A 26,130-nucleotide genomic window follows, 5' to 3' on the forward strand; every position below is an offset into this window, starting at 1 on the left:
GGGGGGGGAGGGCAGGGGGCGGGGCTGGGACGAGGGGGGGCGGGGTTAGAAGCCGCAAGGGGGGGGGGCGCGAGCGTCAAGCACTGCGCATGTTCGCTCGCTGTCACTCTGGAGCCCGGGCGGCGGCGCGCATGCTCAGTGGGCGGCAACACGCTTCCCAAACCGACGTAATCTCAGGTGTTCAGTCACGTTACCGAGAGGCGCATCTTTCTCTCGGGAGCGGCGGCTCCTTGTCGCCCGAGTGCGATCTTCTCTCTCGTGTTTGTCGGTCTCCCTCTCCCGCCGCCGCTGCTCGAGCTCTATCCGCGCCCCGAGCCGCTCTCCTCACGGCTCGTCGGCCTCATCACGCGCCCTCAGCCAACGCGATCCTTACCTACGCCGCGCAGGCAACCTGACCGGATGTCCCGCCCCCGCCTCCCATTGCTGACTCCCCATCATTGGTCTGCATGTGGAGCAGGCGGCTCCAGCACCGGCCGCTGACTGGCCAATCGCGCCGTCAATCAATCAAACCACCTGAGCCCCTCCCGTTCCCACTGAGTGAGATTGACGCGGACAGTGGCTGTGCCTTGAGAGGACCCGCACTGTTATCCTCAGGGCTGTCTAACCGCGATGCCCGTCACTGTCCCCCCGCCACCGGAATATTATTTTCTCTCTTCCCTCCAAATAGATCCCCATACAGATGTGCATTTATTATACCCCCCAACACTTGTCTGGGTGTCTGACAAATGCAGATCCATCGCTTAAGAGTCTCCAAAACGTAGAGAGTCCCCGTGCACCCACATACACAAAAATATACCACTTCTAATGCACCGGTACATACAACAACAATCATTCTACAGCAAATTCATTACCGCGTAAATCCCTGTGTTAATGGAATTGCACACTGCTTGTCCAACTAATACTACCCTACTCCTTAGGGCTTTCGCTTGCACTGTGTCCTGAAGGAGCTGAGTGGGAATAATAAAATGGTTTTAAAGTGAAGAAAGACCATAAAACATTAGGAATAAATTATTTAATGTTCTCAAAGGAACACAAGTGATTAAAGCAGTGTATTATGTAACAAATTGTACAAAATATTTAAATGAAATCAGACTCATCCAATACAAGAGTTTACTGTCAATCCTACAAAAATATACCACTTTTAATGCACCAGTACAAACAACAAAAATCATTCTAGTTTATACATATATAATTTATGTATAAAAAATAAACAAACTGGGTGTATATTTACTACCATCGTTTACAAACAATAGAAAATAAATGTCAGGGCATAAAACCCCATGTCTATTTAAAATGACTGTTCAAAAAGCTAAAATAGCTTTTTTTTTGCACTTTTACTATTTGGAGCACCTGGAAAAACTTTAAAAATTAACTATTCTGCAACAGCAATTCTCAATTTTAAAAAAATGAATCAATATAATCTTCAGGAAGCAATATCGTCATCGGGACTTTCAAAAACAATTTTCTTAAAAAATTCAGATGTGTGGGTGAAAGCTAACAGTACAAACCATTGCACTGCAAACGGTACTAGACTGAAGGGGGAAATGAGAGAATTGAAGTGTCTCTGACGGGGGAGGGGGTAGATGATATGGAAATTATTCCTTGAAGTATTTCTATTCAACACTTGTTTCCTTTTTTTTGCAGTTTTGTATGAATATTTACAGTAATGGGGCTATAGTTTTATTACTGTAATGATACTTATGTTTTCAGCAACACAGAGCTGAGAGCAAACTAAATCACAGCCAGGTCCAGGGAGACAAACACGTCACCTGACAGCCGAAGTGTTAAACGAGAATAACATGATTTACAGAGTGATACGGCACGGAAACAGACCATTTGGCCCCGCTAATCCATGTCAGTGTTTAGACTCCACACGAGCCCCCACCCCTGATTAATCCCCTCTCATTCCTGAGGGAAAGACGAGGAGAGGTAAGGCGTTCCAGTCTTCACTGCTTAGAAGAAATGAATTAGCCTGGAACATGGCGTCAATGAATCGCGGGTTAAACGCACAACATCTCGCAAACTGCCTTGTGCGTCAGCTATGTGACTGCTTACAATGGCACGGCCCTTGTTCCCCCACACAGAAGCGATGTCTCTTTAAATTGAACAGGGAGTCCAAGGAGGCATGTTTGGTTTAGTTACAGATGGATAGTGGTGAGATGCATCCAGATCATTTTTTCTCCATCCCACATGATGAAAGAATGAAGTTGCAATCTTCAGATCAGTATCCGCCACAAGTGTGCGCTGGAGGTTTGTTTCCTTACAGGGGTGAGGTTGTGTTTGGGGTGGGGGGGAGTTGGGGGGGGGCAATGATCTTTCTTCTGGAAGGTAAAGATGGAAGATGCCCTGCCCTTTTCTAGTGACTAATGTCACTCACAGGCCGGTTAGGGCTGATTTCAGGAAACAATGTTATTATTGTTCCATGGCTCTGTGAGTGATTTTAATTCCCTTCAGTCAGGCTCAGGTAGCTCAGTCACCAGCTACAGTTCAGCTTCACTCCACATTTACACTGCTAGCCTCAGCACCTCCTCCAACCTCCCACTCTACCTCCCCTCCATCCTTCATAATGTCACCACCGCTTTCATCAATTAAATCACAACAATTTGCACTTGAGACAGTTGCTTTCCTATAGATAGTCCCCACACACATCCATCAGATAGAATGATGAAACATTGTTGGGGAATGCTGGAATTTAAAACGTTTCTGAGTGAGTCTGTCTGTATGAACGAGGTCTCTGAAGTCTGGTATCAGATCAGACCGCGGCATCGTTCACCAGCTCAAGCACCAGCCTCTCGGGTTCGTGTCTCCTCCCCTCCTGCACAAGACATGAACCGGGTGTCCTGGGCTGACTGCCAATCCCGAGTCCTAGAGTGCATCAAACCAGGAGAGAAGCCTCACATTGTCAGCAGCCAGGGTCGTGTCCATTCCCCCAGCGTGGGCTGCGATAGGGAAGGTCAGTGGCCGATCACAACAGAGTGATCTCACTGGGGGGAAGCGTTAATCTCTTCTCACGAGCGGTCAAGATGGATTCCACGTGCACGGCGATGACACGGCACATATCCAAGGCCTTCGAGAGAGCAGATCACATGGGAAGTAATCACCCACTGTGCTATTTCAATTCTTCCCTTCCCCTACCCACCCCTCCCAGCTGGATTCCCATCCCATCCCACCCTCAGTGCCCAAGAGGGAGGGCAGACCCCCATTCCTCAGGCCTGCTCCACGCTCCTGGTGCTGATTTAGAAGTGATCCAGGATCAGAATCTTCTCCGCTTAAAACCGGGGACATAGAATTGGGAATTGAGAGGAACAGGAAGTTCCTAAGTAGCTGGACCAGGTCTCATCACGAGAAGGAAACTGTGGGACACTGACACTGGCTTTAAGGATACAATTGGTATGGAGGGGTTTAGTCTGATGATCTATGACATGATCTATGGATGAAGCAGGTTTAATGCGTCACGTGGCCTCTCCTCATTCCATATTTACATTATCGATTCACTTCTCTTGTATAAACGTTTCTAAATCAGACCAGGAGTCATCCCCAACACACAGAGATCAGTGAGAGACCTCAAGCCACGTACCTGGTTGAGTTGAAGCTGTGTTGTTCTCTGTGACATCAAGTCGCCCAGTTTGATCTCCACGTAAGGGTAGCTACTGCCAGTGGCCAGGCGCTGAGTCCTCGTCGACTGAACTTGTTTCAAGGGGAAATTGACCATCAGCTCCTGGGGAAAAGGTCAAAATCTAATTGGTTCATTTCATTTCCTATCTCCTTCAAACCTGAAATTCCTCCTATTGGTGCCCCCCCCTCCCAGATCACTAGCGCCCCCTTCCAGTGGGAGGATGTAACGGTCCATCTTACGGACAGCCAGTGTGACTGTTTTCTTTGTTGACTGAAGTTCTCACCCTGACGTTCTCCCCACTGAGAGCTCAATGCTCTACAATAGTTGCTGTTCACCTGATCTCTCAGCTTCTGTCCCTGACATCCTTTGCTGACCTAGACCTGACCCAATCAGCTACAACACACCCTCTTTCATACAGTCTTTCTAGATCCTCGGGTGAAGAATGGTCACTTTGGTCAGAGGGTAACTGGAGGGAGGAAGGGGATACTGTATGCCTGAGGCAGAGCAGTGGGCAAAGGTTCAAAGCACAGTCTTACTGTCAGGGAATTAGAGACTGTGTTCACTCACGTGGGTGTCCTTGTTGAGGAAACTGAGCCCATTCTGGTTGATGGCTAGGATGCAGGGCGTATCGATAGCACTGTTACTGCTACTCTGGATGAAGAAGAATGAAGAGCCAAACATGGGGAAGATACTCACAAGCCCTGTGATAACAGACAAGACAAACCCAGAAAGGTATTGAAGGTATGGGATCAAAACTCGCCAGTGCCATTCTCTCGTTATCGCCCTGTGCTGTGTGTGCCCAGGCCGGGACACCAGCCGCTGCCCACTGGACCCAATGCATCAGATTTATGGAAAGAAATTCGACCCGGGTCTAGATTTATTAAATTTTCTCAGCATTTCTGATCATCCAGAATTTGGCAAACTTTACCCTTCAGCCATCATGGGTCATCAACCCCCCACCAACACTTCCCCTCAGTAAGACCAGGACCTTCCCGCCATGATCCCCCTTCCTTTCAATCCTTCCTTACCCAGGAACTGAGCTCTGGCCTGGTGTGCGCTGAGGGCCTGCACCTGCTGAGTGTGGTCAGTTACCATGTTCAGCCAGAGCTGCGGCCGCTGCTGCCAGTAGATCTGTGGGGGTACGTACTCCTGGACCTCGCGGCTTCCCACCAGGCAGAGAGAGAGAGAGAAAGAGAGTGAAGACTCCAGCACAGAGTGGGAAAAACTCAGTCCAGCCTGCTCAGTTTCTCCCCCCACACCCCCGATACACATGGGGCCGTACAATCTAACAGTACAGCAGAAGCCCATTGTGCCCGTGTCAGCTCTCCGAAAGACCTCTCCAGTTAGATCCATTCTCCTGTCTTGCTCTCACGCTGTCTCACCATTTTACAGAATATCCTGGGAAGCACTTTGAGACGTCTTGAGATGTGATACGGAGCTAAACCAAAAGCGAGAACTAGTATCATCTCCCTTTCAGATATTTACTCAATTCTCTCTTACAAATTTAAAAAGGAATCCGATCCAGGCACCGTTGTGATTGGCACCGTGTACACACTGCTGAGGCAGAACTTACACAGAGGGCAGGTAGACACCGTCCTTGGCCCTGTGCTGCAGGGCGGCCAGCTTGGAGACTTGCTGCAACTGCTGCTCGCTCCTCCTCTCCTGGGTCAGGATGTGCAGGAGTCCCTTCAGGTAATCAGGAACAACCTGGATTGGGTAAGACAGAAATAGTTGCTGCAGATTCGCTGAGCACCACTGCAAGAACTTCCTTCCAAGGAATCTGTTCACCCAATAAACACTCAAGTCACTACATATTAGATCCTATGAAGCATTTTAAGACAATCTCCCAATGTGAAAGGCAGATTATCATATGTAAGGATTATCCAAATTATAATAATCCCAAAATATTTCTGTTTTTTGTGTCGCTCCCAGTGCACAAACCATTCCCTCTCTCCCTCCTCCCCACCCCCTCACCCCCCCGGGGAGGTCGGGAACTCTCAGGACCAGGGGTTCCTTAGGAACCAGATTTCCTCTTTTATCCCCGTAACCCCAACCACCCTCCACCCCCCAACCCCAGATCAGCAACGGTATTCTTATGGTTTATTCAATGTTAGATTGTTCAGAATGCCGTCTCATCAAGGGTAACCTGGATACAGAGATCAGGAAGTGGCTTTAAACTCTGTCACTCCACAAGTGTGCAGGTACCTGATTGTAATGCACGGTGACACACAGCTCATTGTCAAACTTGAGGGGCTGAGCCCAGATGAGCCGCCGGAACCAGAAGGTGAAGTTGCTGTCGATGGCCTCCATCTCGGTGGCCACGTCCAGGATGTAGTCCTTCCTGTTCAGTGGATGCACATTCTGTCCTGAGGAGCAAAAGGCAACAGTTATGTGGCCTAAAGGAAGCTCATTAACCGTCCAACAGCTGAGGGCAGACTTAATCATAATAATAATCCTTACACGTGCGATAGGTTGCCTTTCATGTCGAGTGGACCTCACAGATATACTGTAAAGTGTGTGGTGATCGTCTATTCTGTAAGCAAACCCAGCAGCCGGTTTGCAATGTCCCTCAGACAGCCGTGAAGTGAATGAGCAATTTTGTCTAGGATTGTCAGCCATGGACAACGGCAGAGAGAAACTCCCTTCTCTTCTTGAATTGCGCCCCGGGATCTTTAACATGCACCTGAACAGACACAGTCGGGAGCTCAGTTCAACATTTCATTGCAGCGATCTCTCCCCGCTGCACCACACTGTGAAACTCTCACCTTTGTTGGTGATGACGAAGAGGGAATATTCTTCCACGGCCTCCGGGCTGTGCAGCCCCATCTCATAACACAACTCCTCAATTACATCCAGAGCCACCTGCAGGGAGGGTGATGGTTGGACAACAACAGCAAAATTACATTTGTATAGCGCCTTTCACATCGGGAGGACATCCCAAGGTGCTGGACGTCCAGGCTCAACTACGCAAACTCCCTGCTTGTTGGCCTCCACAACTGCTCCCTCCATAGGCTGCAGATCATCCAGAACTCTGCAGCCCATGTCCTCTCCCGCATCAAGCTCCGCGACCCTATCACCCCCATCCTCACCCGACTCCACTGGCTTCTCATCGCATAAAGGATACAGTTCAAGATCCTCGTCCTGACCTTCAAAGCCCTCCATGGTCTCTCTCCCCCCTATCTCTGCGACTTCCTAACCCCATCCAACCTTCCCGCTCCCTCTGCTCAGCAGGATCCGACTTACTTCACGTCCCCCACCTCGCCCTCTCCACCATTGGCGAACGGGCCTTCTGCCACTCCGCCACCACCCTCTCGAACTCCATCCCGCAGTCCCTTCGCCTTGCCCCCTCCCTTGTCTCCTTCAAGACCTGTCTCAACACGCTCCTCTTCGGCCATGCCTTTGGTCTGCCTCCATCCGCCCCCGCCCTCCACCCTCCCCGACCCCGAGCTTGGGTCCGAAACACTGATTGTCTAGCACATGGGACGTCCTCCCGACATGAAAGGCGCTATACACATGTAATTTTCCTCTTGCTGATGCTGCTGCCAGTGGACAGAGAAAGGTTTATGATGTCTATGAGTAGGAGGGCACGGAGGTGGAGCTGGGAGGTAAGGAGTGGGGTAGGGATGGGGTCGAGGGAGCAGGTGGTTGGTTTCATGTGGGTCATAATATAAAATAATAATCCTTGCATTTGATATAGCGCTTTTCAAGTCTTCTAGACATCTCAAAGCGCTTCACAGAACACACTGTAAAGTGAATTGACTGTATATTTGTGGGCGAACGCGGCAGCCAATTGCGCACAGCAATGTCCCACAAACAGTCGTAGATTGAAAGTGACCAATTTATTATTGTTTGTGGTTTTGGAGGGATTATTATTAGGCTCTGTGTGGAGTAAGGAAACTTGCCCAAGGTTTCGCCCTCTGCCTGGGATTGAACTCAGGTCTCTCGCTTGCAAAACGAGTGCTCTAACCACTTAGCTACAGGACTCCTATGGTGGTGATGAGAGAGGAGGGGGAGACAGGTTCGAAGGTGTGGAGGGAGGGATGGGTGGTGGCTGGGTGAGGTGAGATTGGGGAGGGCTTAGTGGTCAGAAGGGCAGAGGCAGCTGAGCAGATCCCCTAGCCTAGGTTTTAAGGAAGTCCAGTATCACCTCGCAGTTGGTGTTGGAGAGGATGAATGAGGCATGAGAGGGTGTGCGGAGGAGCCGGTTGGTGTTGGAGAAGAGGAGCCTGGGGTTGTCCTTGGCCTTGGACAGTCACTCACAAGCAGCTAGATGAGGGTGGGATGCGGGAGATGAATGTAAGGAGGGAGAGGGAGTGTGGGGAAGAATGGGGAGTAGGGAGGGGAGAAGGGAGGTGGGTGTGGGAAAGAGGAGAAAGCAATCCAAACCAACACAGAAGTGCTGGCTGTTGTAGACTCACGGAGCAGGTTTTGATCTTCACATGCCTCTCCACACTCCCGGGTAAGAGGAAGAGCTGCCGCTTCGAGCTTCTTCCAGCCTGTGAAGAGAAGAGAGACATAGAACAGTGCGGAAGGACAGTTACAGCACCACTTCTCCTAATACCGGCAACCGAGGCATCAGGCTGCGTGCAGAGGGATACCGTAACTGCGATGAAGAGACTGACTCACCAACATGGCTTTGAATTCCATGCCACCTGGGTATTGTGTCCGGCCTCCAAACTGGAAGGTCTTTCTCAGGTTCTGCTCACAGGCGTGAGCGATTCCTGTGTGGGACAAGAGTGGGGTGGGGGATGGGAGGGAAGAGACAAGTTAGCTGTTTAGTGGAGCTGTAACGTGGAGCATTGAGATGAGTGTTGGAGATAGTTTGGGGGGTGGGGGGGAGACGATGATAAGTGATGCATGCGATCTTTTGTTCGATTTCATTGCAGCCGGGATAGAAATCGCTCACAATGACCAGCTCTGTCCCCATCCTCCACTGGCACCCAACCTGACGATCCCCGTGAGAAGTGTTGTCTTTACAAACCATCCCCACTCCCCCCACTTTACACAGCTCAATGGAGTGTTGTCCTTTAGCCCATCCTCAGGTGACCTGTGCCCAGGTCACTGATCGCTGTGTGTGTTGGCGGTAGATCGGGGAAGAGAGGGTCACAGCTGGTCTTTGCTATGTGCCTTCCCCATCCTGTCCCTCAGCAAGTTTGCAGGAGCCTTGGGAGATGTTTCTCATTGCTCAAGTTTTGTGGCTTCAAGAAGTTTATAGAAAGGAAAACAGAAAGAGAAAGTCTAGCAACTGGAACACACCAACAAGCCAACACACACGCCAACCAACAAGCCAACACACACGCCAACCAACAAGCCAACACACACGCCAACCAACAAGCCAACACACCCACCAACCAACAAGCCAACACCCACCAACAAAACAACACACCCACCAACAAAACACACCAACAAACACCTTGAAAGTTGGCCCCTGAGCTCCTACAGACGTCCTCCAGGAACTTATAGAGATACGGCTTCAGCACCTCCGAACACTTGTGATGTGCACTCAGGATGTAGAGCATCCTCCAACCCCGCAGAGAACTGTCACTGACAGACACAGGCATCAGAAACGCGCCAAACCACAACCGGGAAGAGGGGGATGGGCAGGTGCGGGGAAAGTGCTCCACAGCACAAAACAAAATTGGCTGAGGATCAGCAATCCAGCTCGAAGCATTGGAGTCTCCAGTAACTGGACCAATCACTATGGCAACGGCCCCTTTATAGCTCTGTATGTCGAAACATCTCAAAGAGCTTTGATGACAATTATTGTCAGGTGTAGTAATGGAGGGGGAGGCGGGGGGGAAGAGTAATATGAATGGGAGGAGATGGTCCTTCAGCTGGAACAAAGCCCCTACTGTGAGTCCCAGCTTGTAATTGGGGAGGAGGGGGGGGTTATTGATTGACAGGTGGCAGTGTTAGTGATTGACAGGGGGCAGGATTAGTGGATTGACAGGGGGCAGGGTTAGTGATTGACAGGTGGCGGGGTTAGTGGATTGAAAGTACAGTTTCCTTACACTTTGGAGCTGGTGTTGTTGGTGACCTGTTTGATGATCTGACAGTAAGCTTCGTCTTTCATCACCTCGTGCTCCCTGCACAGCTACAGGGAACATACAAACACACAACACTGTGACACAGCCTTCGCTGGGCTCTGGGGAAATGCTGTCCTGCACTGAGAGGACCTCCTGTGTCCACAAGGAACCAGACTCCAATTCCTGTCACCTGGTAGCCCTCAAGGCAGTGGGCTGCATTGGAAACCAGGTCCCAGAGGGACAATATAACCAACTGTTGGCATGTGATCCCGCCCCAGACCAAGTGAACACTCCCATCATCCCACTAAACTGCACGTACTCCGAGCAACGAGGGCTTAGAGGTTTTGTAGCTTCTTCTCACATCCCATGCACTTCGCAAGTAATTATAGTCAAGTTCAGTCACTGTGAAGGTAGCCGATTTGCATACAGCAAAGTCCCACACAGAGTTCTTAGTGATTATTTGTGTGTGTGTGGAGGGGGTGGGGGGAGAGGGGGTTGTCAGCCAGGACACCGGGACAAAGGAAACTCCCTTCATTTTCCCAAAGGAGCTAGTGGGATCTCTAACCAGTTACCTTCAGGACAGTGTAGATGGCATCTTGCTCTGTCTGTCCTTTGAGCGGAGAATCCCCCATGAACTTCATAACCACTGCACAAGGGAAGAGAACAGCACTGAAAGACTCACCGTGGAACGGGAAACCTGATGGCCTGAACTTCCCTAATGCTGTCCCTGGTGGAGTTTACACCCGAACACCCCCCGTGCCATGCGGTGGGAAAGCTGCAGCGGACAGCGCCCTGTGACCGGAGCCTGTCACTCTCTGATGGTTGCATCCTGATGGAAGGACTCCATCAGAGAACGGCTGTGGATGTCCTGCCACTCACATGGTACAGCAGCTGGGATATCCGCTCAATCACCCCAGCCGTTTCCTAGAGTCAGGGGCAGGAACCACGGCATTTTGGCGCTGGCTATATAATCACCACCTCACTGATCAGGAACAACAACACTTATACAGAGCCCTTCACGCGGATAAAGTCTCGGAGCTCTAGATTCCAGATGCTGAGCCTGACAGACTGAGTACAAGGCCCAGCTCAATATTAGCTCCCTGTTTGCTAGGACTTTGAACATTCCATTTCACTGAATGAAGTGGGATAGGACCCAGCCAACAAGCGAGGAATCAGCACTCACCGGCAAATATCTCCGCAGCAACCTTGTTCATGTTTTCATCACTGAATTCAATCAGGGATTCCTGGATCGGGGACTGCGAGGGAAATTAGTCAGAAATTAAATTAATACTTATAATAATCCTTGCATTTAATGCAGCGTCTTATCACTCCGTCAAGATATTTCAAAAAGCTTCACAGGATTTTACTGCAACGTGTAATGACTGTGTATTTTGTGGGGCGAGTACGGCAGCCAATCTGTGCCCAGTAACGTCCTCACAAACAGCCACGAAGTGAATGAACAATTTTATCTGGAGGAATGTCGGTCAGAGAGTGAGAGGGACACAGCAATGCTCCCTCCTCTTTTCGAATTGTGCAGTGGGTTCTGTAATGTCCATCTGAAAACACTCATTATATAAAAATAGGAGACCATTCAGCCAGCCCCTCGACCCTGTTCCACCATTCTATAAGATCATGGCTGATCTGTGCCTCAACTCCAATTACCCGCCCTTGCCCTATATCCTTTGATACCCTGACCTAACAAATATCTATCCACCTCAGTCTTTCAGATGTGAATAGATCCAGCATCCACAGCCTTTTGGGGGAGAGAGTTCCAGATTTCCACTTCCCTTGGGGTGAAAGGTACATCATGTCCAGGGCCAACAGAAAAGTGCGACCACACTTGTTCCACAGAATCTGCTGCAAACAGCACCAATCAACCTTCGGCAATTTCCCATGAAACTTCACTCTAACCCACCAAAAATTTGCCCTGCAATTTATGGCAAATATTTCTGCACTTTTACATTGGCCCAGGTCATGTCCCACAAAGTCCCATGAACTGTCCACCGGCTAACAGAAGATTCTACAAATACACTTGGAAGCATTGTGACGCGCCTGATTCCTCTTGAAGACTCCAGTGTCCTACAGGCCAGCGAGTGAGATCACAGCAAGGACCCGCCTCTCACCTTGGTGTATTTCATCATGTCTGTCGGCTCTCTGCTGTCTTTGCCTTTCTTTGATTTCTGCTTGTTGTAATCACTGTAATGAAAAACATTGGTTCATTTCCATCCTGTTTGATTCTTCGCCTTTTACACTCATCACAACTGTGCCTACAGTTGTGCCTACTCCCCAGCATCAAGATCTGTGTTCAGCGTCCTGAACAGTGTCAAGCTTGATGATAGTTATATGGATATGGATTTCAGCATCTCTGTTCTAATTCCAGTGCGAGCAGAATGCTACCCCATTGTCCCACCCACACATCCAGGTCAGGTTAGAGGTTAGAGACAGGTTAGAGACAGAGTAAAGCTCCTTCTACACTGTCCATCCACGTTCCCGGGTCAGGGTAAGAGACACAGGGTAAGCTCCCTCTATGCTGTGCGTCCACACTCCGGGGTCAGGTCAGTTTCCCTCTGACTGGTGACACTGGATACGGTTAGACGTGGAATTGGGGCTTGTTCTCACTTACACTTTCAGCCGGCGAGCCTCACGGAAGTACTTGCTTGCAAATTCGCTCATGGTGTACTGGCTGTCTGGGATTACATTGTCCACGTAATCGCTCACGCCGCCCATTCGCTCACTCGCCAGCGGGGAAACCTGAGGGCAGGGCAGGAAGTCACAGGAAATCCTACGTCAAGATGCAGTTGACAGTTTAAGTATTCAAACATCTACATTTCTCCCTCATCCGACCCACAAGATTGGCTCGGATAAAGACGATCGTTTAGCCTATTTGATCTCAGCTTTCCACAACACCCGCCCCACCTCCCCTCCCCTCATCAAGCCATTTCTCACGTGCCCAGCAGCCTGGCCCCCGCCAGCTTTCTCTGTAACACATTCCGGCTGTTATTGTCTTCTGTGTAAAGAAGCAGTTGCTGGTGACCAAGGTTCTTCACTGTTGTCTCGTCTCCACGACAGGGTTTAAACTTGACGTCCCAGAAAGTCTCTGGTGAACTTTCTCCATTTGTTCTCCCGTCGGCCTCGTTGGAGGAGTTGGACCATCAACTGCGGTCTCAGTTCTCAATCACACAGCCAACAGCCCCCACCCCAACTGCTTCAGGTAGGAATGGTAAAGAGTGTAGCGAGGCAGAGAGGAGTGAGGAGAGGGAGAGAGAAGGGTGGAGTTAGGAGATACAGGAGAGAGAGAGGAGATAGGAGAGGAGTGGGAGAGGAGAAAGGAAGTAGAGAGGGGAGGGAGGGAGCTCCACACCTCGATCTTTCGGTCGAGCTCCTCAGCGGCTGCGGTTGAGGCCACGGCGGCCGCCACAGTGGAGGACACGGCCACCTTCCCCCGCTTGTCCTTTGGCTCCTCTTTCTTGTCGACACTCAGGTGAATGAAGTCCGGCGCCGCCACTGGCTGCACAAACTCCACTGGGAACAGCCCCGAGCGACCGTGGAACGCTCCAAACTTCCAGCCTGGACACAAACAGACAGTATCAGCATCTCACAAGACACTTGGTCACAGCTCGTCTTCTCGCTGTCCGTCCACACTCCAAGGTCAGGGTTAGAGACACAGTAGAGCTCTCTCTACACTGTGGGTCCACACTCCCAGGTTAGGGTTAGACACACAGTAAAGCTCCCTCTACACTGTGGTTCACACTCACAGGTCAGGTAGGTGTTAGATGGATATCGTGGCACAGAACACCATAAACAGGCTCACACCAGGCTCATGCTCCACAGGCAATAGAACATTTGATTCACTCCAATGCACCCGCCCCAAAGTTCACATACCAACACCTCCCAGTTGGGGAAACAGAGACAGGGATCGAGAGTGGAAATCCTGGCTCATTTCTTCCCCCTGTTCGCTAATCCAGAGGTTGTCGAGGACAAATGCAGCATTCCATGTGCAGCCCACGTGTATGTGTGTATATACATGTGCCTTGTGTACGTTTATACACAAGTGCGTGTATAAATGTATATATATGCGTGTGTGTGTGTATGCACAAGTTCACTCTCAAACAGGGAGTAGAAACTCTTGTGTGTCAACCTGCACCGAGATCAGGCAAACTCAAACACTCAACGTGCAGCTGTTGCTCCCAACCCACCAAAGTCAGGCGTGTATCTCTTTAGCTCCTCCATGTACACAACCTTCTTCCTGACGATGCAGCCGTAGCAGTAACCTGGGAAATGGTCACAATATGTCACTGAGCAACCAGGAAGCATTATAGAAACCCACCCCCACTTCCTGAAAGGGGGCACATCAAAACTCAATGCCTTGTAAATCACAGCTGATTTTTTTAGAAAAAACAATAATAATCCCTACATTTCAAAGGGCGCCTTTACTGTGGAAAAGTCTCACAGCACTTCACAGGGAATTGTGAAGTGCAGTGACTGCTTTATTTGCAGGCAAATTTACACACAGCAAGGTTCAATACACAGCCACGAGGCAAATGTCTGGAGGATTATTGACCAGCACAGACATAGGCACAAAGGAGTGTTTGTTTGTGTGTGTGTGTGTGTCGTAAGTGGGTGGTGTGTGAGTGTGGTGTGAGTGTGTCTGGTATGGGTGTGTGTGTATGGTGGTGGTGTGTGTGGTGGTACTGGTGGCGTGTGTGTGTATGTGTGTGTCTAGAAACATGGCAGAAAAACAGCCCTGCTCCACCTTTCCAATGTATCCGGTGCCCATTTCACCACGATACCAGTGCCCACTGTCACCTAGACACTGGGCAGCATCTGCCTTCCTGTACCTCACTCAAGTGCCAGTCAACAAAGAGAACAGGCCCTGGCAGAGAAGGGGAGGGGGGTGGTCACGATAGCCAAGTACAATCCCGTCTTCGCTCACCCTGTCTCCCTGCTCCCAGCATGTGTGTTACTCACCTTCCTCCACACCCTCCATCGGCTGCAAGCGGATGATGTCCCCCTTGTGGAAGCTCAGCATGGCGCTGCTCTCACTGGCCATGTAGCTCTTCACAGCCACCACATAATTTGAGTCCTGGAGAGAGAGAGAGGGCACGGAGAGAGATATTACAGCACTGTGTAAGAGCTGGACACACTCCAGCCGGTTGAGATTGAGGGTGGGTTTGACTTTGCGCCTGGTCTACACACTCTCCATCGGGGTAGAGTGCCCCAATCTTGCTTTCAATTAGAAATCATAAAGTCGCTAGCAAGCTTGCAGCAAACAGCTTTGCCTCATTTCACCAAGGTCCTGCCTACCTCTCACCATTTGCATTGGTCACCCTGACATTTGCTGACGGCCTTCCTTGTTTACATAGGACACCCCCCCTATTTGCCTTTCTCTTGGACCACCCTGTATTGGAGCGCTACCCATCGCTGTAGGTAAAGTTACGATTGAAAGTTCAGTGAGAGCACCGGTCACATTGAGGGGACACAGACCAGGGCTGCACTCACCTTCTTCAGCTCAGTGATGAAATGGTCAATCATGGACTTCACCTGTGGAGCCTTGGAAGAAAAGAGTATCAGCTTCTCGTTGGTTAGGTTGAACTCCAGCATGTTCTTCGAAGGAATCGTGACAAAGAGAACATCGGCATAACTGTAACAGAAACATTAACAATATTGTAGATTTTCATCTTAAATAATTATCTGAAGCAAGAGGGGAATGCAGGATTCTACCTTGAGCAAACCAAGCCACAAATCCAAGAGAACTGGAGGAAGACTTTGGTGCAGAATGGAGGTTATGCAAGTTTGGATAGGAGTCCTACAGTTCAGAGGTTTACCTCTCAAACGAGAGACCTGGGATTGATTCATGGCAGGGCAAAACCTTAAGGCAAATTTCCTTTAGGCAAGATGGTAAATTGAAGTCCCACCTGTTTGTTCAGGTGGACGTTAAAGATCCCTTACCACTATTCGAAAAGAGAAGGGAATTTCTCCTGGTTTTTTGCCCAAAAATCCCCCAAATAAAATTAATTTCATGGCTGTTTGTGGGGAATTGCTTTATGCAATTGTGCTGCCACATTTGCCTACAAAATACACAATCACTCCACTTAACAGTAAATCCTGTGAAGCACTTTGAGACCTCCAGCCAACATGATCAAGCGCCATATCAAATGCAAAGATTATTATTATTATTATCTTTGCTCCCGCCTGATCTCGCCTGTTGGTACCTGTAGCTCCGGAGAACCTTGACGTTCTCGCCTGTTGCACCCCTGGATCTCACCAGCTTCAGTAGATGGACTCCTCTGTGTGAGACGGCCAGGAGCTGCACGCCGGTGCCGACACTGCCCTGCGACACATTCAAATCATCCTCGTCAGATTCCACCTACCCAAAGGTCCCTCCGTTAACCCGTCTATCAGTACAGACAAACCAGTACGTAAGAACAGCCATCGTCTCCAGCCTGTGCCCAGCGCTGGAGACATCAGCTTCAGAGCTGCCCTTTTACACAGGGAATTTCTCATTCTTAATGCCCATTCTCGCTGTGAGAGCATCCCACACAGACATTGCTTTGAAGTATTGGAAGGAGTTTGTGTGGGACTGGAATTCTCACAATTCTTTTAGAAGGAATTAATATCGACATTAAACAATGATGAGCTAAGCCACAGGAAGAGGGTTGGTCTCCTTACCGTGGCCGGGAAGAGACGGGAGAAGTAAACCTCCCAGACGTCTCTGGCTGCCAGCACAATCTTCCTCTTGACAGCTTCCTCTTTGACAGGAGTCGAGGCTTGAATTTTGTTCTCAGCTGTGAATGAGAAAGAGAGAGAACGAGATCCAGTCAGATGACACTACACCCAGATCAATACCAGCCATGATTGAAGCAAAAATCATCAACATGTTTAAGTGAAAATGTGATGTGCACATGAGGGAGAAGAGAATAACGATTTCTTGGACAGGGGAATGGCATGGGTGGGGGACTGTGTGGAACATAAACACCGGCACAGATTAGGTTGGGCTGAAAAGCAGTTGCATTGTTGGGGTTGCTGTCCTTCAAATGAGACATTGAACCGAGGTCCCGATGAGAGTTTCCTAACCCTGCTCTTACCCAACAGAGATCTCATCCTCAGTTGCTCCTCCTTGCTGATCCTCACACAGGTGTCTGACAGAGCATCGCTAAGGATCTGCAAAGAAATCGCACAACATGAAATAAGAAAAAGGAATATTCTGTCCAGGACTGACCGACATAGGAAATCTCCCACATGCAGGCTCCCCTGGTTACTCCTCTCACCTGCCTGAAGATCAGATCCAGGAGCACAGGGCTGCTCACATTGTCCTTAGGATATAAAACCTGGAAGCAACGAGTTGAGAGACAGGTTAAGGTCTGACAGTACTCCCCCGACCGCACCCCCCACACCGACCCGGAGAGAGCCACGCCCTCTCACACAGCACGATCAATACACAGTTCAAGACACTCTCTGCCCTCCCACCAGCCTGTAACTCCCTGCTGGATCCTCTCACTTGTTTTCAAATCCCTTCATGCCATGGCAACTCCCTACCTCTTCAATCTGCTTACTCCCCAACCCACTACTCGCTGCTACTGCTCGACTGACCCCAGCTTCCTGCGTGTCCCTTGTGCCCTTCATCAGTGGCCACGTTTTCAGCCACTACGCCCCAAAACTCTGGAGCACTCTTCCTCTATCCCTCCCTCCGCCTTGCCCCATCTTCAGGTCTTGCCTAAAGACCTTCCTCTTCAACCGTGCCCACAGTTATGCTCTGCCACTGTCAAGCACTCTGGGATGCTACATTGCGTGAGGGGCGCTTTGTAAATGCAAGTTGTTGTTGCTGTTGTTGCCCCCCCCCACCCCGCTCCGCTCGTACCTCTTTGCGGATGTAGAGCTCCCAGGCCGGCCCACAGTAGGTGTAGTATTCCTGGCAGCACGGCCGGTGTAACTGGGTCTGAATCATCTCATCCTCAGCTCCGAGCTCTCTGGAAATCAAAGCTGAGAGAACGTTGAATACTGTTACTGAGAACCCGCTCACAAGAAATACAGTGGCGTTCTTGTTTTTTCCCCAACCCCCACCATTTCCCCATTCTTCCTATCCCATTCAATTATAAGGCCATGTTTGTGAAGCTATGTAATTTGACCCTGCATTATAAGGGATCCACAAAATAAAAATGACTGCCCGTCCCACTTCTGGATCATCAGGTCGCCGCTGATGTCACTTCCTGCACTGAGCAGCACTGTCCTGAATTGTGCAAAGGTGTAGGGGCACACCTGTGCCACATTACCGTAATGTTCACAATCACTACGGTCAGAGCCTCAGTGCAAATTAACAACCCAGGGTTTTGATACGCCACCTTATTAAGTCGTCGAAATGGCTCAAAGGGCTTTGTGTGATTTTACTGTGAAGTGTAGTGACTGTGTTTTGTCGGTGTGGGCAAGGGGGCTGAGGCTGCGGACTGGCACCCACCTCCTGCCAGGGCGGGGTGTCTACCAGCCCCCGCGGGCACTGGGGGTCCACTGTGCTTCAGCTTTGAGCTGCTGACTGGCTTCACCATGGCAACCATCTCCTTGGCCACCTTTTCCTGCGGGAGGCTGGGCGCTGCTTTCTGCGGTTCAAGAGCAACAAGAAGGTGTCATTAGCAAACACAGGGGATTCAAGCCCACATCTATGCTCTTCAGCTTCAGATACTCTCAGCTCCCGACTCAGTCCATCGCACTCTCCCAGCTCTGGGTCAGGAGCTTGAGGATTCGAGCCCTACATTGGGGACTTTGAGCTCACAGTGCAGTGCTGTGGGAGGTTAGAGCACTGCTTTTTGGAGCTACTACACTGCAAATGAGATGTTAAACACATTTCCCGTCTTCGCCTGTCCTCAAATGGATCCGCTAAAGATCCCCTGTCACTATCCAGAAAAGAGAGAGGTTACTCTGGTGTCTCCAGTCAGATGGGAAATGTCCTGACTGAGACTGCAGGAGGAGCTCCAGCACTGCTAAATCACACTGTGACTTGGATCCCTGAATTTCCCCTGGATTTACTCTTAAACTCACGGTCTTAAAAGCTCGGGCTGACTGCTCTCTGTACCTGTGGCACATGTGGAGGGAGACGGTCTTTCAGGATCAGCATGGCCTCCTCGTGAGGATCCACTTTCTTCGCAAAGACCTTCCCGCCCTCCTTTCTGGCAGAAAGACAAACGTGAGTAATTAATTCATGCTCCACACGCCAGCCAGTGCAGTCCCCAATCTCTGCTTCCAGACAGCAGTCAGGAGGGGAGTCTCCACACACACACGCGCCCATTGAGACACACACACTGTGTACCTGAGGGCCTCGGGAGGCTGTTGATGCTGTTTGATGATATCCTTGATGTTGTGAGTGGGCTCCACAATGTGCTGGCAGTTCAACTTGGTGTGATGGACATGCTCCGGCTTCAGGGCACTGGGTTTGGAGTACGGGGTGGGGCCTGTGTGTTTGTAGAGGGGAAAGGGATGCGTTATATTGACAAGAATACCACCAACAGACACAGCACACAACACGATGGCCACTTACTGCTCTTCAATGTTGGTTTCCCTTGTGCAGTGTCAGGACGGACCCCGGTCAGGGCCAGGCCTCCGTTAGCAGCTCCTGTCTGTGCACCAGACAATAAAACAAGACATTTTATCACATTAAGAGGAAGATTGGACACTACCTACCTGGAAGCACGCACATCAGCACGCACACAGGCACAAACACCAGCAAGCGCACGCACACCAGCACGCACTCACACCAGCACACTCGCAAGCAGGCGCATACACACAAGCACGCACGCACACACACATACAAGCAAGCACGCGCACGCACAAAAGCATGCACGCAAGCACGCACCCGCAAGCACGCACGCAAGCACACACCCAGGCACGCACGCTCAAACACACAACCACACACACGCAAACATACATGTGCACATACACACACTTATATACACCCACGTGCACACTTACACACACACAAACTGTGGGTGGAGTATGAGCCTTGGAGTCCAGGCACACTCACATGAGGGCTGACATTGCCACTGGAGAGCTTTCCCATGGAGATACCCAGGCTGGGGGTCAGGCTGGGGTTGGAGACGGTCATTTGCTGTTGCAGGGCCAGAGCCTGCACGGTCATCTGCTGGGCCTGTGGCAGTGAGAGACACGGCACACCTTCTATCTACTGTGGGCAGGGGGTAACTTACTGACAGCACCGCCCCTCCCCACCCCTCCCCATCTCACCCCTCACAAACCTCAACCCTCCCCCACTCACACACACTGACCAGGAGGTACGCCTGGTGGTTGATGAACGCTTGCTGCTGAGACAGGAACTGGTTCTGATCGTAAACTGGAATAAAGAGACAACAACAACAATTACATGCATACAGCACCTTCCCCCTCAGGAGGACATCCCAAGACACTCACACAAGCAGAGAGAAGCACCAGCACGCACGCACACACACACCCAAGCACGCACACACCCAAGCACGCACGCACGCACACCCAAGCACGTGCACGCACACCCAAGCACGTGCACGCACACCCAAGCACGCACATGCACGCACACTCCTACACACACAGCAACATGTCACAAACAGCCAGGAAGCCAGTGACCAATGTTATCTGAGGGATTGACAGCTAGTACACCGGGAGTGAAACACCCTGCTCTTGTTGAACAGCACCACAGTATCTTTAACATCCATTTGAACAGGCACAGATGGGACCTTGGTTTGATGTCTCATCCGAAGGTTGGCATCTCCGAAATGCAGCAACCCCTCAGCACTGCACTGGAGCATCAAATTCCTGATGTGGGAGGGCTCAAACCCACAATTTGATGACTAAGAGGCGAGAGTGTCACTGAGCCAGGCCAAAGCACAATCATATAAGGAGGAACGAGCTGTGCCGAGCACGAGTGCAGCCTATTACCTGGCACGAAGGGTACTGGCTGGATCCCAGGCATTGCTGCCCCCATTGCAGGCATCATTGGCATCACTGTGGAGGCAGGAAACAGGCCCCAGATATTATTCACCAGATATTTCATTGGGAGAGGGGGAACATGACTGTACATTTCTCCATCCTCTCTGACCCTAGCACAAGTTTCTCCCCTTTTGATCCTCCAGGACTGACAATGGTTAATGCAACTGTATCTCCCTGTGCTTTGCCAGTAACTCAACAACAACATCTTGCATTTACACAGCGCACTTCATGTAGGGTAACATCTCAGAGAGTTGCACAGTAACACAGCCAGGCACTGAGCAAAGGGGAGGAGGGAGGTGACTCCACCAGTGCGATTGAAGAGGTAGGTTTTAAGGTGGGATTTAAAGCCAGCCAGCACCCCAGACAGACTGATCCCCAGACAGACAGACAGCCAGTCACCCCAGCCCAGACAGGCAGACAGCCAGCCCCCCAGGCAGCCAACCCCCACAGCCCAGATAGACAAATAGAGACCAGGGTCACCATCACACTCACACCCTTGTCCCCCTCTGTACAGTGCCTGGATCCCTCTCATATGCACCATGGACACCCCAACTCTTCCACTCCCTTCCTCCGACAGTCACCTCCCTCAGACCTGACACCCCCCCAACACACACACACACACACACAGTCCCTCTGTATAAGGCGACCAACACTCTGACCTGTCTGACCTCCCGGTGTCTGAACCTCTGGCCCTGAGCTCCTTTCTTCTCTGTCTGCGTCTCCAGCTCCCACTTTCCCACCTCCCTTCAATCGGTTCGACACAGAGGACGTCTTTTCCAAATCCTGGATAACGGAAACCAGAAAGAAATGTTCGAGAGCCTGCTCCCAAGACCCCAACCCTTCACAGCTTGGAGGGGAGGGGGTTTGAGGGGGGTGTGGGGAGTGAGGAGGTGGGCCGTGAGGGGGAGGGGGAGTGAGGGGGTGGGGGAAGACGAGATCCTGACAGCGCCATGTCTAATTGCTGTGGTTACACTGCCGGCGGGATGCTTCTCTCACCCCATTTCCATAGGATAGAAGTGGATCAAAGAGACTGTCGAGGTAGCGGTCCAGCCCTTTCTGAGAGCGAGAGTCCAGGTCTGTCAAAAACACAGGAGAATGTGTCACACTGACCAAGCCTCCCCTCTACGCCAACTCCCAATTCCAGACCCTCCCCCAACCACAGCCCCCCTCCCAACTCCTCCTCCCCCCAAACCCAGCACTTCCCACCCAACCCCAGTGCCTCTCCCCTCCCCCACCGCACTCCGAGCCCCAGCCGCCTCTCACTCACCCTGTCTTAAGGATCCAGAGTAATTCTCGTCTGGGTCGGGCGTGCCGGGGGGCAGCTCGGTCGGGGCCTTGGTTGAGGGGAATGGAGGGATGTCGTCATCTGAATCCAAACCGTTTCCAAACACACTGCGGCCACAAACACAGTCACTACATTCCTCTCTCTCAGACACAATCACTACACTCCTCTCTCAGACGCAGCAGACAACTGGTACTGAATATGAAGTAACACCCAGCAGTTATTTTATCCCCACTTTAGATCACACGTGAGGTTTAGGAACAAAGCCCTTTGACCCATCGCCCTTGCCTCGAAACAACAGCTTCTTGCATTTACCTCCCCCCACCCAGAGCAGAGCCAGATCTCCACTCTGGGCAGAGCCACACCCCCGCAGGAAAAAGCCACCCGTCCAGAGTGGGGCACCTACACATTCCCGTTGACCTTGCGGCGGGCTGGACTCTCGGACGAGATGAGGAAGTAGGATTTCTGCTTGGGAAAATCCGGCATCAGCTCCAGATCGGACACCAGGTCCATCACATAGTCGTGGCCAGCCAGCTCGGCCCACTCACCCCTGTCCTTCCTCACCACTGACCAGCCTCGGCAGCCTTCCACCGCACCCCTACATCACAAAGACATGTCAGTACAGGGAGAGTGAACAGCACTCAGAGCAGCCCAGCCTGGTCCCCCCACAGCCAGTCTGGGTGTCAACTTAGGCACCGAGACACTTGTTTATAAACAGCCCTCAGGTGTATAATGACTAAATCTGAATCTCTGTATTATCCTTCTCTCCCCACCACCCCCACAATCCCCTCCCACACGCACCTTCTCTCTCCCCCACCTCCCCACCCCGTCCCCACCACCAACTATGAATATGAATGTCGAGCTGGGTCAACTGAGGCAAAGTGTCAGGTCCCCACCACATTCCCGTCCTGAAATGCTGACTGCCATCCCGCGCGCTCACTTACCTGTGTCGTAGAATGTCTTGAGCCAGCTCCTCTCCTGTGGTCCAGCAACTGACAGGACCCAGCAGCTTGACCCCTGGATACACGGGACACACAAACTCCTTCAATAACTTATTTTTCATCCCCACTTTCTTCCTTGGCTGGAACCACCCCGCGTCCATGGCTCCCCAGCAGCCTCCTCCCACCAACCCAAACCTTCTGTTTCTGATCGCTCTGAACTAGTGACCTTCCCTCTCTGCCTCATCAATGGAGCTTACAGAGCTCTGCATTCAACCAGCGAGCCAAAGCTCCAACACTCAGGGTGGTGCCAGCTGGACAGAGCCTTGTACTGACAAGCTGTGGGGGGGGTTCAACTTGTTCAAGTTCATCTCAGCACCCGACCTGACCCCAGTCTTGCCCCCAAACGTGCCTCCACTTGGAAGATTTCTAACTCTTGGTTTCTCCCTGTCCACACAGGTGTGCTGTGGCCAGAGAATGAGATACAAGTAGCCAACCCAGGGAAGGCCGGAGGAAACTCACCATCTAAGCAGGAGATGTGCATGGCCATGCTGGCTCCCTTCTTGTTGGCCGTCCATTCCAGTAGACATGGCGGGTAGGTGCGGGCTGCATCAGAGCCATCCCCGGCTTTCCTCAGTGCCTGCATGAGCTTGTGCTGACACATGGCCTTAAAGCCTGTGTGTGCGTAGTCAGAAACAAATCTGTTCGGACAGAGTTAGACAGAAAGTCAGACAGAGAACCAAACAGAGAGCCAGACAGGGTGATAGAACACGGCAATAAGCCATTCGGCCCAAATAGTCTGCGCTGGTGTGTACATTCGTTCCTGTTGCATTCACCCACAAATACACAGTCACTACAATGAATCCTGTGAAGTGCTATCTAACCTGAAAGAACCTATACCAAATGCAAGGATTATTATATAATTATTACTAGTATTACTGATTCTCGTATACTTTGCACTCACTTGAGCAGATACTTGTCCATCTTTGGTGAAGGAGCAAAGCAACTGAGGCAAGTAGCCAGTAGCAGCCATCCTCTCTCGGCGTTGTTCTTGTTGGTGTTCCTCCACACCTGATTGGCTATTTGAGAGAAAATTTCGTCCCGCAGCCCGGGGTTGGCCAGACCTATCTGCAAGATGTAGTTTCCAAACAGGTTTTCTTGAATTCCGTTCAGATGTGGATCACCCATAAACCTCAGGATCTGTTTTTACAATGAACAAGAGAGAGCAAGTGTCAGCTATAAACCCCAGGACCTTCCACAAAGGGGGTTCTATACAGGGAGAGAGTGAGAGAGGGAGCAAAGGACACAGTGAGCAAGCGAGGGAAAAAGGGAGCAAGCAGGGAAAGGAGGGAGCGAGAAGGAGGAGGGGATACAAGTCGAACCTCACATGTAAACCTCAGTTCTCAGTTGTCTCGGGCTCTCTTCACTGACACTCACCAATCTGAAGACATTTACAGCTTCTGGTTTCAAATCCTCTTCCACCTGAGTCAGAGGCTCATCCAGTGGAGATGTCAGCATCCCTAACAGAGGCTCCTACACAAAGCAAGACACACTCCCTAGTCAGTGACAGCACAACTTAAGAGACTCCTTGATCAGGGTAAGAGACACAGTAAAGCTCCTTTTACACTGTCCATTCACACTCCTAAGTCAGGGTTAGAGACACAGTAAAGCTCCCTCTACACTGTGTGCCAACACTCCTGGGTCAGGGTAAGAGACACAGTAAAGCTCCCTGTACAATGTCCGAACAATGTCTCTTTATCCTTTATTCATCTGAATTCATGACTCTGGAGTTGAATTATTATCCTAGCAGTTAGCTCCAATTTCTGGAAATGGAAAATGTCCTTATTCTCAAATATCACACATTGTCCCCACTGTTTCGCAGAAATGCTTAGATCCCCAGAGGTTCCAGCCATTTACAGACTGAGGGATCAGCGATGACGAACCTTAAAGTGAAGCCGGACAAATTTGGAGAAGGGATAGTTGTTGATATCGAGCACCAGGGTCAGCTGCTCCTCCGCCTGCACCTTCGGAGATTCCACCTGCCCCACTGAGTCCTCGCTCTGAACTGCAGAATAACACAGGCCACCGTCAGCACACAGACTCTGTGTGTGTGTGTGTGTGTGTATGCAGGTGTGTGTGGGGGGGTCTACACGGGAAACCAGAAACGAACCTCAGTCACTGATGTCCAGCATTGAACCAACCAATGGGAAAGTTACACAACACCTGGAAAAGCTGTCAACTACAACAATTTGCATTTATATAGCGCCCTTCACGTGGGGTAGTGTCCCAGAGAGTTTCACAGTGGCAGAGTCTGACAATGAGGCAGGGGGAAGGTGAACGTAAGCACAATCAAAAATGAATGTCTTTAGGCGGGATTTGAAGGTGGGGAGTGGGCAAAGCAGATGGATTGAGGGAGAGAGTTCCAGAATTTCGGGGCCTAGTGGTGGAAAAGGCACAGCCACCGATGGTGGAACGAAGGGGATGAGAGCCGGGAAGTGACTCAAAAGGAAAGCTGGGGATTGAACCTGACGCCAAAGGTGCGTACGGATTCAGAGCATCTGAATGAGAACCCGGGGAAGTTGAGTTCAGACCCGCAAGAGAGAAGACGAGAGCCAAAGAGTTGTCAGTCAGCTGTCAGCCTGACTCAGCTCAGTAGCACTCTCGCGTGGAGTCACCGAGTTGTAGTTTGAAGCCCCACGTCGGGGACTTTTGAGCTCAGTCTAGGCTGACGCTGCAGTGCAGTGCTGGGGGGAGCGCGGCTGCAATTTTGGAGCAGTGGAAGGTCCTTTGGATGAGACATTAAACTGATGTCCCGCCTGTGCCTGTTCAGCAAAGATCCCATGTCACTATCAGAAAAAAGGGAGTTTTTCCCCGTCTCCAGGTACAACAATCCTCCAGATAAAATTGGTCGCTCAAATATGGCTGTCTGTGGGACATCGCTACATGCAAATTGGCTGCCACGTTCGCCTACAAAACAGTCACTACACTTCACAGCAAATCCTGTGAATTGCTTTGAGACATTTCAACAATATAAGGTGCTATATCAAATGCAAAGATTATTATTAAAATATCTAATACACACATATATATATATAGAGAGAAAGATCTATACTGCGAGAGAGAGAGAACACACACATGTGCATGTAGTTAAGAGAGAGATGAGTGTAAGGTAGAGTTTGTGATTGTTGCGAGGTCAGGGCACTGGGTGACTCAGTGAGACATACCGGGCAAGGCGTGCAGTAACCCAGCCAGCTCAGCAGGGATGTCCAGGTGGGTAACACTCACCACCTCTCTCTTAGTCAGTTC

At 50.8% G+C, this 26,130-nt stretch overlaps 1 protein-coding gene across 1 annotated transcript in view; it reads right to left on the reverse strand.

Moving 5' to 3' along the window:
* Positions 1-997: 997 nt before the first annotated feature.
* The window catches only part of myo15aa (myosin XVAa), a 40,925-nt gene continuing 15,792 nt past the window's right edge, over positions 998-26,130 (reverse strand). Inside the window, exons 25-65 of the mRNA XM_042341163.1 lie at positions 26,049-26,130; positions 24,768-24,889; positions 24,262-24,357; positions 23,789-24,024; positions 23,347-23,525; positions 22,831-22,903; positions 22,293-22,484; positions 21,872-21,996; positions 21,601-21,680; positions 21,264-21,387; positions 20,554-20,619; positions 19,911-19,975; positions 19,652-19,774; positions 19,169-19,247; positions 18,941-19,082; positions 18,707-18,800; positions 18,095-18,233; positions 17,501-17,622; positions 16,911-16,970; positions 16,728-16,803; positions 16,312-16,427; positions 15,855-15,973; positions 15,142-15,283; positions 14,611-14,725; positions 13,839-13,913; positions 13,004-13,209; positions 12,266-12,393; positions 11,766-11,838; positions 10,826-10,898; positions 10,215-10,288; positions 9,628-9,710; positions 9,030-9,160; positions 8,243-8,337; positions 8,035-8,112; positions 6,382-6,478; positions 5,822-5,982; positions 5,190-5,323; positions 4,645-4,778; positions 4,184-4,317; positions 3,578-3,718; positions 998-3,067 (exon numbers count right to left, since the gene is read on the reverse strand). Of these exons, the coding sequence (XP_042197097.1) occupies positions 2,966-3,067; positions 3,578-3,718; positions 4,184-4,317; positions 4,645-4,778; positions 5,190-5,323; positions 5,822-5,982; positions 6,382-6,478; positions 8,035-8,112; positions 8,243-8,337; positions 9,030-9,160; positions 9,628-9,710; positions 10,215-10,288; positions 10,826-10,898; positions 11,766-11,838; positions 12,266-12,393; positions 13,004-13,209; positions 13,839-13,913; positions 14,611-14,725; positions 15,142-15,283; positions 15,855-15,973; positions 16,312-16,427; positions 16,728-16,803; positions 16,911-16,970; positions 17,501-17,622; positions 18,095-18,233; positions 18,707-18,800; positions 18,941-19,082; positions 19,169-19,247; positions 19,652-19,774; positions 19,911-19,975; positions 20,554-20,619; positions 21,264-21,387; positions 21,601-21,680; positions 21,872-21,996; positions 22,293-22,484; positions 22,831-22,903; positions 23,347-23,525; positions 23,789-24,024; positions 24,262-24,357; positions 24,768-24,889; positions 26,049-26,130 (4,686 nt within the window). The 3' untranslated portion in view covers positions 998-2,965. The remainder of the gene's footprint in view (positions 3,068-3,577; positions 3,719-4,183; positions 4,318-4,644; positions 4,779-5,189; positions 5,324-5,821; positions 5,983-6,381; positions 6,479-8,034; positions 8,113-8,242; positions 8,338-9,029; positions 9,161-9,627; positions 9,711-10,214; positions 10,289-10,825; positions 10,899-11,765; positions 11,839-12,265; positions 12,394-13,003; positions 13,210-13,838; positions 13,914-14,610; positions 14,726-15,141; positions 15,284-15,854; positions 15,974-16,311; positions 16,428-16,727; positions 16,804-16,910; positions 16,971-17,500; positions 17,623-18,094; positions 18,234-18,706; positions 18,801-18,940; positions 19,083-19,168; positions 19,248-19,651; positions 19,775-19,910; positions 19,976-20,553; positions 20,620-21,263; positions 21,388-21,600; positions 21,681-21,871; positions 21,997-22,292; positions 22,485-22,830; positions 22,904-23,346; positions 23,526-23,788; positions 24,025-24,261; positions 24,358-24,767; positions 24,890-26,048) is intronic.

Source organism: Callorhinchus milii, unplaced genomic scaffold (genome assembly GCF_018977255.1).
Source record: "Callorhinchus milii isolate IMCB2004 unplaced genomic scaffold, IMCB_Cmil_1.0 Scaffold16, whole genome shotgun sequence".
Lineage (NCBI taxonomy): Eukaryota > Metazoa > Chordata > Chondrichthyes > Chimaeriformes > Callorhinchidae > Callorhinchus > Callorhinchus milii.